Source organism: Ictalurus punctatus, chromosome 27 (assembly GCF_001660625.3).
Source record: "Ictalurus punctatus breed USDA103 chromosome 27, Coco_2.0, whole genome shotgun sequence".
Classification (NCBI taxonomy): domain Eukaryota; kingdom Metazoa; phylum Chordata; class Actinopteri; order Siluriformes; family Ictaluridae; genus Ictalurus; species Ictalurus punctatus.
In genome coordinates this window covers 12,111,959-12,127,500 of record NC_030442.2, presented here as the reverse complement: position 1 = coordinate 12,127,500, position 15,542 = coordinate 12,111,959, and the positions used below count along the sequence as shown (strand labels likewise).

The 15,542-nt window shown below is 38.4% G+C and overlaps 1 protein-coding gene across 2 annotated transcripts in view; it reads right to left on the bottom strand.

Moving 5' to 3' along the window:
* Positions 1-15,542, bottom strand: part of pias1a (protein inhibitor of activated STAT, 1a) — a 54,974-nt gene that overhangs the window by 2,255 nt on the left and 37,177 nt on the right. For both annotated transcript variants that reach the window (XM_017459213.3, XM_017459214.3), the window contains exons 3-14: positions 14,427-14,511; positions 13,645-13,692; positions 13,451-13,541; positions 13,135-13,269; positions 11,446-11,551; positions 8,692-8,765; positions 8,133-8,293; positions 6,127-6,257; positions 4,343-4,526; positions 3,783-3,922; positions 2,986-3,026; positions 1-2,886 (exon numbers count right to left, since the gene is read on the bottom strand). The exon at positions 1-2,886 is cut by the window's left edge and continues 2,255 nt beyond it. In XM_017459213.3, coding sequence (XP_017314702.1) covers positions 2,620-2,886; positions 2,986-3,026; positions 3,783-3,922; positions 4,343-4,526; positions 6,127-6,257; positions 8,133-8,293; positions 8,692-8,765; positions 11,446-11,551; positions 13,135-13,269; positions 13,451-13,541; positions 13,645-13,692; positions 14,427-14,511 — 1,463 coding nt within the window. In that variant the 3' untranslated portion in view covers positions 1-2,619. The remainder of the gene's footprint in view (positions 2,887-2,985; positions 3,027-3,782; positions 3,923-4,342; positions 4,527-6,126; positions 6,258-8,132; positions 8,294-8,691; positions 8,766-11,445; positions 11,552-13,134; positions 13,270-13,450; positions 13,542-13,644; positions 13,693-14,426; positions 14,512-15,542) is intronic.

Here is a 15,542-nt window from a genome sequence, read left to right as displayed (position 1 = left end):
TACAACATAAAACAAAGGCAACCTGAGTAAACACGAGTTATTTATTTAGATTTTTATTGAAGCAAAATAAGTTATCCAACACCTGTTACTCATGTGAAAAACTGCTGCTTCCAATATCTGGAGATCAGTCTTTCAGTTACTTCTAGGACTTGGACTTACTCCTATGCTTTGGATTATAGTCTTGCTGCATAATCCAGTTGCGAATGAGTTTTAACTTACGCACTGAAGACCAGACATTCTCCTTTAGGATTTTCTGGTAGAGAGCAGAATTCATGTTTCCCTCAATTACTGCAAGTTGCCCAGACCCTGAAGCACAAAGCATCCCCACACCATCACACTGTCACCACCATGCTTGACCATAGGTATGATGTTCTTTTTGTACAATTCAGTGTTGGTTTACGCCAGATATAACGGGACCCCTGTCTTCCAAACAGTTCCACTTTTGACTCATCAGTCCACAGAACATCTCCCAAAAGGTTTGAGGATCATCATGATGTGTTTTGGCAAAATTCAGACAAGCCTTAATGTTGTTCTGGGTTAGCAGTGGTTTTCACCTCACCACTCTTCCATGGATGCCATTTTTGTCCAGTGTCTTTCTGATAGCGGGGTCATGAAGAGTGACTATTGATGCAAGGGAGGCCTGTAGGTCCTTTGATGTTGTCCTTGGCTCTGTTGTGACTTCCTGGATGAGTAGTTGCTGTGCTCTTGGAGGAATTTTGGAAAGTCAGACACTTCTGTGAAGGTTCACTACTGGGCTGAGTTTTTCTATTTAGAGATGATGACTCTCACTGTGGCTCTTTGGAGTTCCAGAGATTTTGAAATAATTTTGTAACCCTTCCCAGACTGATGTATTTCAATCACCTTCTTCCTCATCGTTTCTGGAATTTCTTTCAGCTTTAGCATACTGTGTTACTGGGAAAGACCTTTTAAACAACTTCATGCTGTAGAAAAAGTTGTATTTAAGTGTTGATTTGACTGAACAGGGTTTGCATTAATCAGGCCTTCTTGCGTCTAGTCCAGCTGAACCCCATTATGAATGCATAGATTTGGGGAATTAGTAACTACAGGGGCAAATACATTTTCACACAGGCCCAGGCGGTATTGGATAACTTTTTTTGCTTCAATAAATAACATTATCATTTAAAAACTGTATTGTGTGTTTACTCAGTTTGCCTTTGTTTCATTTTAGATTTTGTTTTAATTTCTGAATCAATTTAGTATGAGATGTACACAAAACCAGAACAAATCCTGATTTCACAGCAATGTATATTCAAAAGGTTAAAATTATTTCCCAATTGTAGCCTAACTCTGGTGAGTAGGAGGTTTCTATGTTGTGAGATGAAATTTATCCGAGCGCCTACTATCGGATATGTTTCATTTCTACGAAAATTTATCAATTCCTAGGTCAGGAGCTGAAGGATTTGGATAAGTGGTGAAGAGGCATTGATTATAAGAACTCTAAGTACTAGAGTTTATTATAAAGCTGGATATAAAGCTTCTCACATGGATAGGAGCAATTCTAGGTCATAACAGGTCAAACTCTCTCACACTCACTCACTCTCACTCTCTCTCTCTCTCACACACACACACACACACACTCTCTCTCTCACTTCTGCTCACAAAACAGCAGAATAAAATGAAAATGTGTGTATGTAAGATAGATAAATGCTGCATCAGATCAAAACACAGATCAGTGGCAGATTTTCCAACCACTAGAAATCTTTCGGGTTCACACACTTCCTTAAATCACCTAAAAACAAACAAACAAACAAACAAAAAAAAAACAACAAGAAAAAACACAACACACAAACGAAAGAAACAATGAAACACCATTTCAGTCACAGAAAGAAAGAAAGAAAAAGAAAGAAAGAAAGAAAGATTTCTGTGGCATCGCTTTTGGCATTGTGCAAAAAAAGTGGTCTGAAATATAAAAAGTGATTTAGCACAAATTCTACAAAGATGACAGTACAATCAGAGCAAAGTGTGTCTGCTCTTAATTATAAATAAGTGTCATATAATTAAGAAGAAGAGAAAAAAGCAATGGCAGGAGACAGCAGATTCCTGAAGATAAAGAAATGCTTAACAGTTCACATACTTCATATAATTATAAAACCATCTGCGAGCTGAAAAACACTGCCAGCACTAGAGAAGCATGTCTCTGTCCATCTGGAACGTCCATGTGGACGAGGGACGGGCAAACACGCTGCGATGTCCCTGTGTGGGAGGGTAACGCCTTCGACGTGGAATCAGAAATGACACTAAATATAATGTAGCAAAAGACCATAAAGATATAAAATGTTATAACAGTATAATCAAGGGGACGACAACACAACAATTTGTGATGAAATAAAAAAAGTCTCTCTTTTTTTTTTCCCATGGAAGAAAACCAAACCTTAGTTATTCGCATAATAGGAAAAAAAGTCTTTTGAGTTTATATATACAAAACGTAAAACTGAAAATATATTTGTTCTCTGTACATAGCAAATGTTTGTCGTTTAGGAAAAAAACAAATAAACACCTCACTTTCTTTTTTTTCTGGCTTCTTTCGTGTTTTTCTTTTCTCCCAACACCAAATGTATGGAGTCTGTGTGGAGCGTGAGGGTGTGGATCCTGCAGGGATCAGTCTAGCGAGATGATATCAGGGATGGAGCCGTAGATGTCCGAGCTGGAGCGGGGGATTGTGGGAAGGCTGCTGCTGCTGGAGCTGTTGCTGTTGCTGCGGTTGACGTTCAGAGCGGCGTGAACTGCACTGCCACTGCTACTCACCGGTGTGCCAGGAGCGTCCAGGAAGAGCTGAGAGGAGCTGTACGGCAGGAATCGGTTCAGCAGGAGGTCGTGATCCTCAGACGCCGAGGCTGCCGCCGCCGCCATCACCATGTTATAGTGCTGACAGACCGAGAGATCAGAGGAAGAAAACAAACTTTTTATTTTCCTGCCACAGCAGTACTCGTATTTTAATTCGATCTTTTGAACGATCGAGCTTACCTGATGATTCTCTCCTTGTAAAAACGAGAAAAAGTTCAAATCTGTTCAAAACAGAAAGATCAAACCGTGACTCTTCTCATTTGTGATGTATGCAGTTGACTGTATTACTAGGACATCGCGATATATTCTAGGGCTATCGATTTCTATTACGTTACATATTTAGCATTCAAATATGATTTAAAAAAAATATATATATAGTGACCGTTAGCAGTAGCTACACTGTGTGCTTACTGTATAAAGCATGAAAGGGGAAAACTGTGTTGCTTTCCTAAGGACACGATCACAATTTGACCGACTCTCAGGTGGTTTCCTATTCACTATATACACTCATTACCTAAAGGGGAAAGACTAACAGTGTTGTAGAACCCATGTGATGTGCTACATGCTCAATTGAACAGATTTTGACATTCAGCCAGGAAGCGAAATTTCAGCAATAAGGGTTTCTAAAGTGCCTTTAAACTACAGTACGTACATGCTACATCCCATTCATACGCCATTACGTTTTTCTGTATATTTAATGAGAAAATGCCAATAGAGAAGATATGGAAGAATAAAAAAGTGCCATGAATGGCATCTATTTGTTTCGATTCTTGAATCAAGCTACAAAAGGTTTGCTTTGTCAAAAAAGTGTTTTTAATAAACATACGCTATGTGACTAATTATGTTTTTGCATCTTTAAATGAGTAATTATTACAAACATATAATATACTGTTCTGAGAGGCCTGGTATATTCTTTACAATAATCCATACCATATATTCTTATAATTCCATACGTGTGTGTGTGTGTGTGTGTGTACCTGACAGATCGTTGGGTGTAGGATAGTAGTGGCGGTAGTCCTGTATGAGTGGTGGAGGAGGGGGGATGTAGTTGGTCTCCACTTGTGGCATGCTGGGAGTTCGACTTGCAGGAGATGCCTGAGTACACAAATTCAACACTCTACGCACACAAACACACACACGCAGTTAATCGCAAACAAATTAAAACGAGCCAGCCGAATATGAATGGAAACTAGAAACCCCAAACTAGTTACACACTGCTGAAATATCATATTAACAGCACTTTTCCTAGTTTTATTAAAATGTAGTAGGCTTCAAACTACTAAACTTTAAATTAAAAAATAAATCACTATAGGATGCACAAGAGCATAACTTGCATAAAACCCATTCTTTTGTATAACCAATCAAAATAACCAGTTATCAGGATTACAGTTATTATATCTAAATAATAACTATAATGACTTTGACAGTAGTTGATAATAAGATAATGATCTCCACTGTTATTACATAATTAGAAAATACAATGGCTGACCGCCTGACTATTCACGAACACACACAACTTAAATCTAATGTAACTCACCCCTTGTTCATCTGCGGTGATACCGGTGAGAGGGAGGGGCAGTTTCTCTTTACAGGTGGCTCTTCCTCCTCTTCATCCTCAGACGAGCTGTCCAGAGTCAGATCGATCACCTCCACCTTCTTACTGCTGCTGCCGTTCGTGTGGGAGCTGGATTTCTGCTCGGGTGCTGACGGATGACACCCGTCTGAAAAAGGGGACCCACAAAATAAAGGATGAGCAAGAGGTCAAACAACATAAACGACAATTTCAACACAGTAACAAGCAAAGAAAATAAAGAAAAAAGGATTTCTTTTCCAGTCGTAAATGCAAATACATATAAATAATTCTACTGAAACATCCCAATTAATCAAGAGCTGAGATCCATCAGTAGCCTAGTTAACTTGTGATTATAAACTTCTCTCTCTTTCTCTCATTTCTGTTATTCAGAGTCATTTCAGGGGCTCTCTTAGACGTTTGAGCCAATATTGGTCTTTAATGAAAGTGATATTTAATGAAAATGTTTCTGCGCTCAATGGATGACTAACTTATTTCGTGTTCCCCGACAGGCAATTTATAATGTTAGACAGCCTTAACTGTAATTATTAAAAAGTCTGAAATTAATTTCAGCATTGCTGACATTCTCATATTCCTGAAGCTCATTTACTTTTAACATTCCGAACCATGGCGAATTACAGAAAGGTGGCGGATAATAAAGAAATAATAATAATAATAATAATAATAATAATAATAATAATAATAATAATAATAAAAGTAGTTTTTACTTAACATAAAACAAAGTTTTTACTTAACATAAAGTAGTTTTCATTAAGAACATTACGAACATTAAGAACATTACGAAAAGCAGCGAGGAGCTCGGCCTACTTGGGAACTTCTGGGTGAAGTGGGTGAAGAATACGCAGAGATGATCAGAAACTTCACCTGGAATACTGTTAAATAGCTTTAAAAATTAAAATAATTCTGATGTCTTGAATGCATTTCTTGGTCAGTGAATAATTTCATCTGTTTTTCAGTAGCGTTAATGTCTTATTGTCATTCTCAAATAGCAGGAAATAGTGAAAATAAAGAAAACACTTTGTTTTCTATACACTATGTGAATATTTGTCTGGTAGGATACGTATCTAACTTAACTGGACTTAATTTTTTCCCCATATACACTGAGCTATTAGACATATGTACAGAATTGGCAGCTTAGTGTATTTCCAAGAAAAGGTCAGATAAGAGTCATTTATTTGTAGTGAAATATTAATGTTGAAATAAATTAAGCAAATACAGTATTTTTACTTGTTTCTTAGCCTTTTTCCAACTGGAGGATCTCTGAAAGGCAACTTAACATTCCTCACGTAGATAACTTCAAATAATAGTGAATAAAATCACACAAAGTTCACTTCCAAACTGACCCGTACGCTGCAAATGACACTGCTTTCACTAGTGTCTTCTTAGATAATGGAGACCATGAAATAGATGATGTGAGGCTGAACACAATCTGAGTACTAAGCTGATCAGTTCAAGTCCTGGGATTACAACTGAACCATCCAGTCAATAACAGAGAACCCTAACCACTAAACTTCCACTACCAAGAGTAATATCAAATGATGTAGGGGCAATCAAAACTGAATCAGAATTTTTATTTACAATCAATTCATTCATTTATTATAACCTTCTATTACCAAACTCCTTTCTCTTTTCTCTCTGAAACTAACTCTACTTATTGTTTCTATTGTGTCTTATTTGTTGGCACACAATTATTCTACAATAAATGTGTCAGAAATAGAAGACAAAGTTACCGTCTACGCCGTTGTATGAAGCAGACACCTCCTGCACGTCCTTTTTCGACCGCATGGGGGCCCAACTGCCATCTTCCTTAAACTGAATCTCATCACAGTCTACACAGCTGTTCAAGATCTCCATAAACAACCTACACACACACACACACACACAGATTTAAGAGAGGTTATAAAGAGCTGCTATTTCTTCCAGTCTTGCTTTATGACTCTAATATACTTTGTTTCTGTTGGTGTCAATAACATACTGCTGGATTACGACTGATAAAATGTGACAAATATTCTACAAAGAGAAAAACAAATAATAAAAAAAGTTTAAAAAAGCAGCTTGTTTTTGCCTCTCTGTTATGACTGATAATTGTATTCCATCATTTATATTCATGTCATTGCTTGGAAATGATGAAATAAATAACCGCCATGCCACTAAATCACTGATGAATTGAGACAGATTTCCATACACACACACACACACACACACACACACACACACACACACACACACATATATATATATATATATATATATATATATATATATATATATATATATATATATATATATATATATATAAAATAAATACAGTTGCAATCAAAATTATTCGACCCCCATTGCAAATCAGGTTTAGTGTCAAAATTTACAGACAAATCAAACAAAAGTAATTGAAATAGTTCAACACAGCGAATGCTTCAAGTGGTTTCCTCAAATTCAACTGAAAATGCAACTTATAATGACTTCTCCAGTTTCAAAATGATTCAACCCCTTCATGGCAAGCATCTTTAACACTTAGAAGTGCACACTTTTACTGTTATGACCTGCTGCAAACGAGATGCATAGCTTCTGGCAGCGTTCCTGAGGAATCTTATCCCATTCCTCATGAGCAATGGCCTCCAGTTCAGTAATATTCTTGGGTTTGCGTGCTGCAACGCCTTCTTCAAATCCCACCAGAGATTTTCGATGGGGTTCAAGTCAGGTGACTGTGATGGCCCTGTAGAATCTTCCAGGATTTCTTCTGCAACAAAGCCTTGGAGGAATTTGAGGTATGCTTGGGATCATTGTCCTGTTGGAAGGTTCAATGACGCCCAAGCTTCAGCTTCCTCACAGACGGCATGACGTTTTCTCCTAGGATTTCCTGATACTTCAATGAACCCATCTCGCCTTCCACACGCTGCAGGTTTCCAGTGTCAGAGGATGCAAAGCAGCCCCAGAGCATCACCGAGCCACCACCGTGCTTGACTGTGGACAGAGTGTTCTTTCTTCATTCTTCTTCCTCCAGACATACCGCTGATCCATCGTGCGGAAAAGTTCCAGTTTTGTTTCATCCTCCACAGAACAGCATCCCAAAACTTCTGTGGCTTATTTATATGATTTTGAGCGACATTTCTTGTGCTTTTGGGTCAGTAGTGGTGTACACCTTGGAGTTCGGGCATGGAAACCTTCTGCATTTAGTACACGCCTTACTGTGCTCACTGAAACCTCAGTGCCACCAAGTCTTGCTGCAGGTCTTCTGCAGTCACTCGAGGGTTTTTCACAACCTGCCTTCCCAGAAATCTGGTTACAGCTGTTAATAGCTTCCTTTTCTGCCCTATCCAGGTATTTTATATGTTTTCTAACCCTAGCCAGTTCAGGTATTTCATGTATTCCTGCTAAAGCACACCTGCTGCAACTAATGAAGCGCTTGATTAGTCACATCAGGTGTGCTTGAGGCAACTCCTGTTTTGCAAACTGGACTTGCAAAAGTCATTATAATTTGCATTTTCAGTTGAATTTGTGGAAACCACTTGAAGCATTCGTTGTGCTGAACTATTTCAATTGCTTTTGTTTGATTTGTTCATTGTAAACAGCTGAAAGTCTGTACATTTTGACAATAAACCTGATTTGCAATGGGGGGGGGGGGGGGGGGGGGTTTTGAATAATTTTGATCATGTATGGTTTTGGAAGTACGCTGGTCTCGTCTTGTGTATTCTTGATAATTAATGTTTGGACGTGCAGGTGTTGCGAGTAGACGTACCCGTCGATGATAAGGTGTTCGTATGGTGCTTTCTTGTCACAGACGGGACACACCCAGGTGGGCTTCTTCTCGTTCATTTGGATGTAGAGTGTGGCATCAAAGCACTGCAGGTGGGTACACGTCAACGATCTGCACGGGATCATTAGCCGCATCTTCCCCAGCTACACAGACATACAGGCAAAACACACAACCCGCATGGAAAAAAAAAATAAACATGTGCATGCGTACACATACGCACACGTTTGCAGACAAATCAAACAAGGAAAACATCAACTCCATACAAAAACACACACACCTATCGGAAAGTATTTCTGACAAGATGGAGATTAATGCGAGACGTTACGCCTGAATACACATCATTTATGGATCACAGTTACACACATTTTCAAACAGCGTGATATTTTGAACTGAACGCAAACCAGGCTTTTCAAAACAGCGGTGTGAAATTTAAACCCACAGGCTCGACCAAAATCTGGGCTATAATGCTGCAAGCCTGGACTTGTAAAGTACTTATTAGAAGGGTGTGAACCACAATCTTTACGAGTGCGTATGTGCTTACCGGGCAGAGTAATGACACACGCAAACTGGTGGTGGCAATTTCACTGTCAGGATCTGCTGTTAGCTTTTCTTTGACTGCAGAATATAGGCAAGAATAAGAAAAAGAATCAGAATAACATGTATATGTAACGGGGGCAAAAAAAAAAAAACCTAAGTAGTTAACAGGGATAAAGTTCAATTCAATTTTATTTGTATGCTGTTTCTACCAGTAAACATTGTCACTAAGCAGTTTTACAGAAATACACATGGACATTTACAGGTCGTCCCAAAAGTCTCCATACGTAAGGGATATTAACGATGTTTTTATCAAAATGTCTTCTAAAATGATTCATACTTAGTTTAAATTATTATTCTTTTCAGATAGCCTTTAAGATTTCCCTTGACAAAAGAGGATCATTCTCAAGGCTGGATCAGGAAGCTGTCGCAAGGATGCAAAGGACTTTAACAGGAAACATGGCAAGTACATCACACGTGACACTGTTGCCAAACTTATTAAAGGGATCGTTCACCCAAAAATGAAAAATTCTGTCATCAATTACTCCCCCTCATGTCGTCTCAAACCCATAAGAATTTTGTTCATCTTCGAAACACAAATATAGACATTTTTAATGAAACCTGGGAGATTTCTGTGCCTATATTTACAGTCTATGTAACCAAAACTTACGCGTTTTTTCACAAAAGGTCTTCACCTCTGCATAGATCTCCGACGCACTTTCACGAGAGAACCACGACACGAGTGTTGTATTGACGCGAGAACGAACTCTTTTTTTTTGTGTGTGTGTGTCGAGGGTGGACTAAAAATGCATGTCGAAATCCGCAGATGTCTTCGTTACAAAAACGTGACTCGGTTTGTGTACAGCGTCCCTCTTCCTCTGCTGTACACAGTGCAGAGCGTCCTGGTCCGGCTGTATCGCGACGACGCTGGATTCTCTCAAAATTATGATAGAATTTTCATTTTGGGGTGAATTATCGCTTTAACAAGTTCAAAAAGACAGGCAGGGTCGTGGACCACCCGAGAAGTGGACATCCACGAACATCCACTGACGAAAGCACGACCGACGTGGTGCTGGCAAACATAGCCCCCCTATGTATGGAGACATTTTGGGACACCCTGACGATTCCTAAAGAGAAGCCAAAGACGACGTGGCAAGAGAAAAATGTCCGGAGGTGAAAATGGAAAAAGAAAAACCTTTGAGAGGAGCCAGACTCAAAAGATTGCCCAGTGGATGGGGATGAGGCCATGTTTTTGAATATTTAAACAATACTTAAACAATTATAATAGCAAATTAGGTGCTTTTGAGTATTACTACTTAGTAATCAAAAAAGTTGCTTGACTAGTGCAGTTATGGAAAAGTGTGACTGTAATGAGGTGTGTGCCTGCAAGTTAAGAGTGTTTTTCCATTTTCATGGTCACTACAAAGCTGAAAGTTTCTTTTTCCAGATTCATTTGAATGAAAACTGAAATTAAGACCAAAACGTGTAGGCCAACCCTCATCAGCGTATCAACATAATGTGTCTCACTGCTAACAAATTACTGTGCAGTATTTTTAACCCACACTAAACGTATACATGTTTCAGTGCTGCAAAAAATGTTTTCCAAAGATACTTCTTGTCCCATTTCATACAGTGGTCAGTACGAGTTTAAGCTTTGTACGGTAAGGGGCAAATGAGGTCAAATTTGGGTTTGATTACGCTTTAATTACAGCTGCAAGGCATTAAACCCCCCCACACCGCCCTTCTCTCTCTCCCTCTCTCTAACCAGTGTGAAATGATTTTGTTGTTCATCATCTGTATGCAACCAAGTAACTGTGCAGCTCGTTAAACATTCTGTAAGTTAACAGAAAACTGTTTGTTTGTTTCTCAATGAAGGCAAATGTTTCAAAAGTAGTATTTGTGCTTATCACTACAATGGGTATAATGTACATGTATATAATTCTACTTAGGACTGTAAGTACAGATTCAGAAAAAAAGGATGATGAAGGTTGAATGTCAGCAGTCTGCGTTGAGCCAACGACGTGTCAAGATCCTAAAGGCGCATAAACGAAAAGAGTTCGAGCTAGATAGGGCAGATCGTACTTGAGCGTGCACTTCTATCCTCAGCCACAACAGCAGAATCGTGCTAACTCATCATGTATCCGAGTCTCATAGCAGCGGGATGATAAATTCGGAGAGCATGCTATTTTGTACAATTACCCAGAGCCCAGGTGCTATTAGTCTAGGATTTACAACCTGCTGCAGCAATTACAGAAGCATTCTTTTAGCACTAATAAGGCGGCTCAGACGGTTTATAGGCTGCTGCATTCAATATGTGGCGATGTGAGCGTTTCAAAGACTGAATAAAATCTCAAATTGTTTACGCGGACCATAACACGATTATGAAATTTTTAAATATTAAAAAAAAATAAGAATTCGAACACAGTGCCACTGAATTCCTGAATATGATTGGTCAGAAGGTGTTGAATAATTGTCTCTAGCATCATGGCTCTGATGGTAGTGCAGTGGCAAATCACAGGTTTATATTAATGTGCTTGTTCTGTCATGTGTTATTGTTTCTACGGTAACAGCTAACTCACAGGAACTTGTACGACGGACGCACCACAAAAAACGAAGCCAAAATGTATCAGATGTATTACACCTTCCAGTTAATTACCCGGATTAAAGCAGGAAAATCATCAAACTATGCGAGATGCCCTAGGGTTGAATTTGAGCATTGCTGCATGTGGATTCATGCTGAATAAAGGCTGAGTTTTCTTACTGAGTGCTCTGGAGTGGTCTGGGTTTCTGATGCCCTTCGCACGGAGTCTCTGTAACAGCGCTGTAGATGACTGCTGCTTCACCAGATACACGGCCATGGAGTAACTCTGTGAAACACACACAGCACTATAAATGTATGACCGAGTCCTCACAGTGTTAATTATGCTGGTTAAAGCAGTCCATAATCTTAAACATCCAGAATAAAGAAGCCGCTCAGTGGGATCTGTGCTGGAGCGAAACAATAAAACTCTGTGTGCATCCTTTACCTTTAAAGTTGTTACTAACGAGAAGATTTCTCTTTTCTAATATCTATAAAAGTGAAGATTTCACATCTTTCTAAGATGTGGCCACGACCACAACAGTCAGAATTCACAAGACACTGACTCAAAAATGCAAAACGCCTGCGTTTCTGATTTACAGCACATTATGGCGTGAGCTAATTGCTTTAACACCATATACAGAGCACTACAGGTCAAAGTGGGTTATTTTAGACACAGCTCGTCTCTCACTCTCTTCACGCTAAAGAGGCATTATTTCACACTGAAGGAATGTCAAATGCATGTTCAGACACATGCTGTGATAAACATCACAGATAAGGGTATCTTCTCTATAAAAACACGGTCATGCTTTGAGCCCGAGCAGGTTGATGAGGGAGCAGATGAGAAGCTGTGTGAAATGCAGATATCTAATCTGAAAATTAAGGAGTAATATTAATCGAGAGGACCCTCTCAATTTCATTTGCGCTTATTGATACTGGGCCAAATAATGAATTCATTACAGATGAAATTGGTTTTCGTGTTATGACTTGGCGAGCTGGGATAAGGTAATATATAACAAAACTATTAATCACATGGGTAACAAATTTATCTGTAATGCAGCCTGTAAGCTACTCACCGGCACATTGTATTTGAAATGAACAATGACAAGACAGAGCGCAAAATTCAAATCAACATTTGTTGAACAATATAGGAATCACAGTGGGGATTTTTTCTTTTTTTTTTTTTTTATCCATTGTGGGGACACATTCCAATCCTAAATACACACATTATGTTTAGTAACTGCACATTCTTTGTATTAGACAACTTCCTTCCTGAAGTCTTTAAGCCACAGACATCATCCAGAACTGTAATGGCACTATTTTAGTTCTCTTTTGTTTTGGGGGCTATAATGAAATGCATTTTTTACATAGTGGTCTTGTAAATGTTGTCTTTTTTTAACAAAGTGACACCACCCCAGTTTCTAAAGCCACTGATTCTTGGTTTCACTCTGCAGTAATTTGGTGCTGAAACTAACTGATTTCTCTGGAGAAGAACAGAGAAAGGCCAACACTAAAAAAGGGGCTAAATAACTCTTCATTTTAAGAAACAGCACCCCAATCTTGACGCCAATTATACATCACAAATCAACTAACAGATTTTTTTTTGTGTACAAAAGTCATTGCTGTTAGTCCAGTACCTTCTGGTCCTTGAAATACGTGCACCATGCTGAAATGTGCATTAGGGATTTAAAGAATGCAACAAAACTAAAGGGAAATTCACTCCACTTAGCAAAGATTCAAGGAACATGGTGGCAGCTGCAAGATAAACGGCTGCGAGACATCTGTCCTGCATATGACCCAGACTCACTCACAAACACTATCGGTGTCTCAGAACAGTACACAGTCTCTAATCAAATTTACTTTAAGCCTCACCCTCCCAATCTCCGATGTCCAGGACACCACAATGGTGTTGGGGACAGTGGTGGACAGTCTGACCAGTGAGGTAATGTTGATGGGTCTGCTGGGACGCTTTGGTTCAACTCCATTTTTGGTAGGAGGAAGGTACCCCTGAGGACAAACACACGCAGACTGAATGAAGAGTGTGATAACTACACATTGGTTCACTGTAAAACTAATTTTTACTGCATAATTACTTCTTAACCGATTTCATCTGATTTGAAAAACACCATATATATCTATTTCTCATCCTAATGGGTGACTGCATGGGTTTTTAATTCTCTTCTCATACCGGAAGGTTGCATGGTTTCCCATTGACTTTTACGCAGAGGTTAGGAGGAAAGTGGTCTTCCTGTGGACAGCTGGTTTCTGATAAGCAAAACCTATGGACAGAGGACATTAATAATTTTTGATTTATTTAATTAATTTAACTGCTTAAAATTTGTCTGTATCAAGTCCCTAATATAAACAATGCAGTTTACTTACCTTAACTGTACTTGTACCGTGAAGTCACATTTGGTCCCCGAGATGTCCCTTGGAGACAAAAACAATAATATTTTTATAGGTAATATTCCAATTGTAGTAAAATTAATAGATAGGTTAATAGGACTGTCTGCTGAGGAGTGTTACGTGACTTATACAAAAAAAAAAGAAAAGAAGATATATCACTGACAAAAAGGACATGTTAATCTATTAGCTACACAATTCCCAAACTTGATAGATCAATACAAGAAAATTTCAAGTACTTTTTTGTATCTTCCTGAGACCCCACTGAGGACATCACAAATTCTCCCAACTCTCTCTCCCAATTCTCTTTGAATATATATCCTCGTAAGATCCTCACATGAAGGGAGTTATGTATTACTCTTTTCCCAAACGTTCTCCTTTTTTGAAGATTAATTTCCACAGTTGTCAGCTAATAAACAGAAACAGTGAGATGAAATTACAGAGCATACAACATTATAGTTTGGGTCTCAGGAGGTTATGGGAAAATAAGTGTTAATGCAAACTATTTACTATTTACTGATTTTAGTCATGCAAGTAAATCGATCAGAATTCTAGTAGCTGCATCTCTGATTTGAATCACCCTTAAAACAGAGGCCATGCATTCAGAGAATGAAATGTAAATACGACAAACAACTGAACAAAAATACAACTTTTAAAGTACAAGATAAGCGCCAATAGAGCCAGTGTAGCACATTTATGTTCAGACAAACGTATGTTTGCCATAGCAAGCCATTATAAATATGCTTTAATGTGCAACTTACATAGAGCTGCTGATCTGTTGGACTTGCTGTGGTGTTAATGCAAAAGCAAAACACGTTTCCTGAAAGCGCTGACTGTTGTCTGAAGCTGAAAAGGAGGAAAAGAGACAGAGGTACATCATAATCTGGGAGAAATCATTTTAAAATCACATGAACAAACAGTAAAAATAAAATGAGTGCATTAAAAAAAAACAACACACACAACACATGGCACATTGAATGTTCTACTGGCTTTATTCTACCTGGTTGCTATTCTTTATCACAAACATCAGAAAACAATACAAATCTAGCATCTAATACATTCTATGTTCATCATAACATAATATAACACCTAATCCTCTGATCTCGTATACTAACATTGTTTCCTATTTCTAACCAAAGCTATGCTTTTACAACAATACTGGAAAAAAGATCTCTTCAAAGGTATGCACAAAGACTTCCAGAAAAACTCCGGATAAGGCCCATTATTAATCAGCCTGGTTTTAGGATGAAAAGAACAAACAAGAGCTCTGATAAATGATGCGCATATCTGGGATTTGTTACTGAAAGGTCTCGAAATGCTTCTATAATTAATAAACACTCTGTACTGTGGCATATTTAAAAAGCATCGATGTAGGAGTGTTCCAATCCTTTATTGTATAAACAGAGCCATCACTTTCCATCTGTTCACTTGAGAAGAAGTATTGTACGTTGTAAATATTCTAAGTGTAAATCAAAAAGAAGCCAATATTGAAGGACTCTACGAACAACCATACAGAGTCATATCGCCATGAAGCCCGGCTTTGAACTGGAGATTAATTATTCATATAAGCTTCAGTACAAGTATGCCTCAGTATTGACAAAAGTGAGAGTGCAGAAGAATATTGGAGAGCAAGAACATTCATACCGAGTTTTCCATGCCGTATGCCAGCACATTTTTGCTAACAGATTCTGGTTAAAACTATTACATTTGTAAATAATCTAATTACTCTTTATGATTCTGATCTGTAAGGTCTGCTTACCAAGAACAATCCGGAAAAAGGAACAAACATCTGAAAGAATGCATGCCCTGTTAATACATCCTCAACTTGCTTACAAATGCAGCAAACAATGCATGCAGGGCAAAAAATTAGGTTGTGA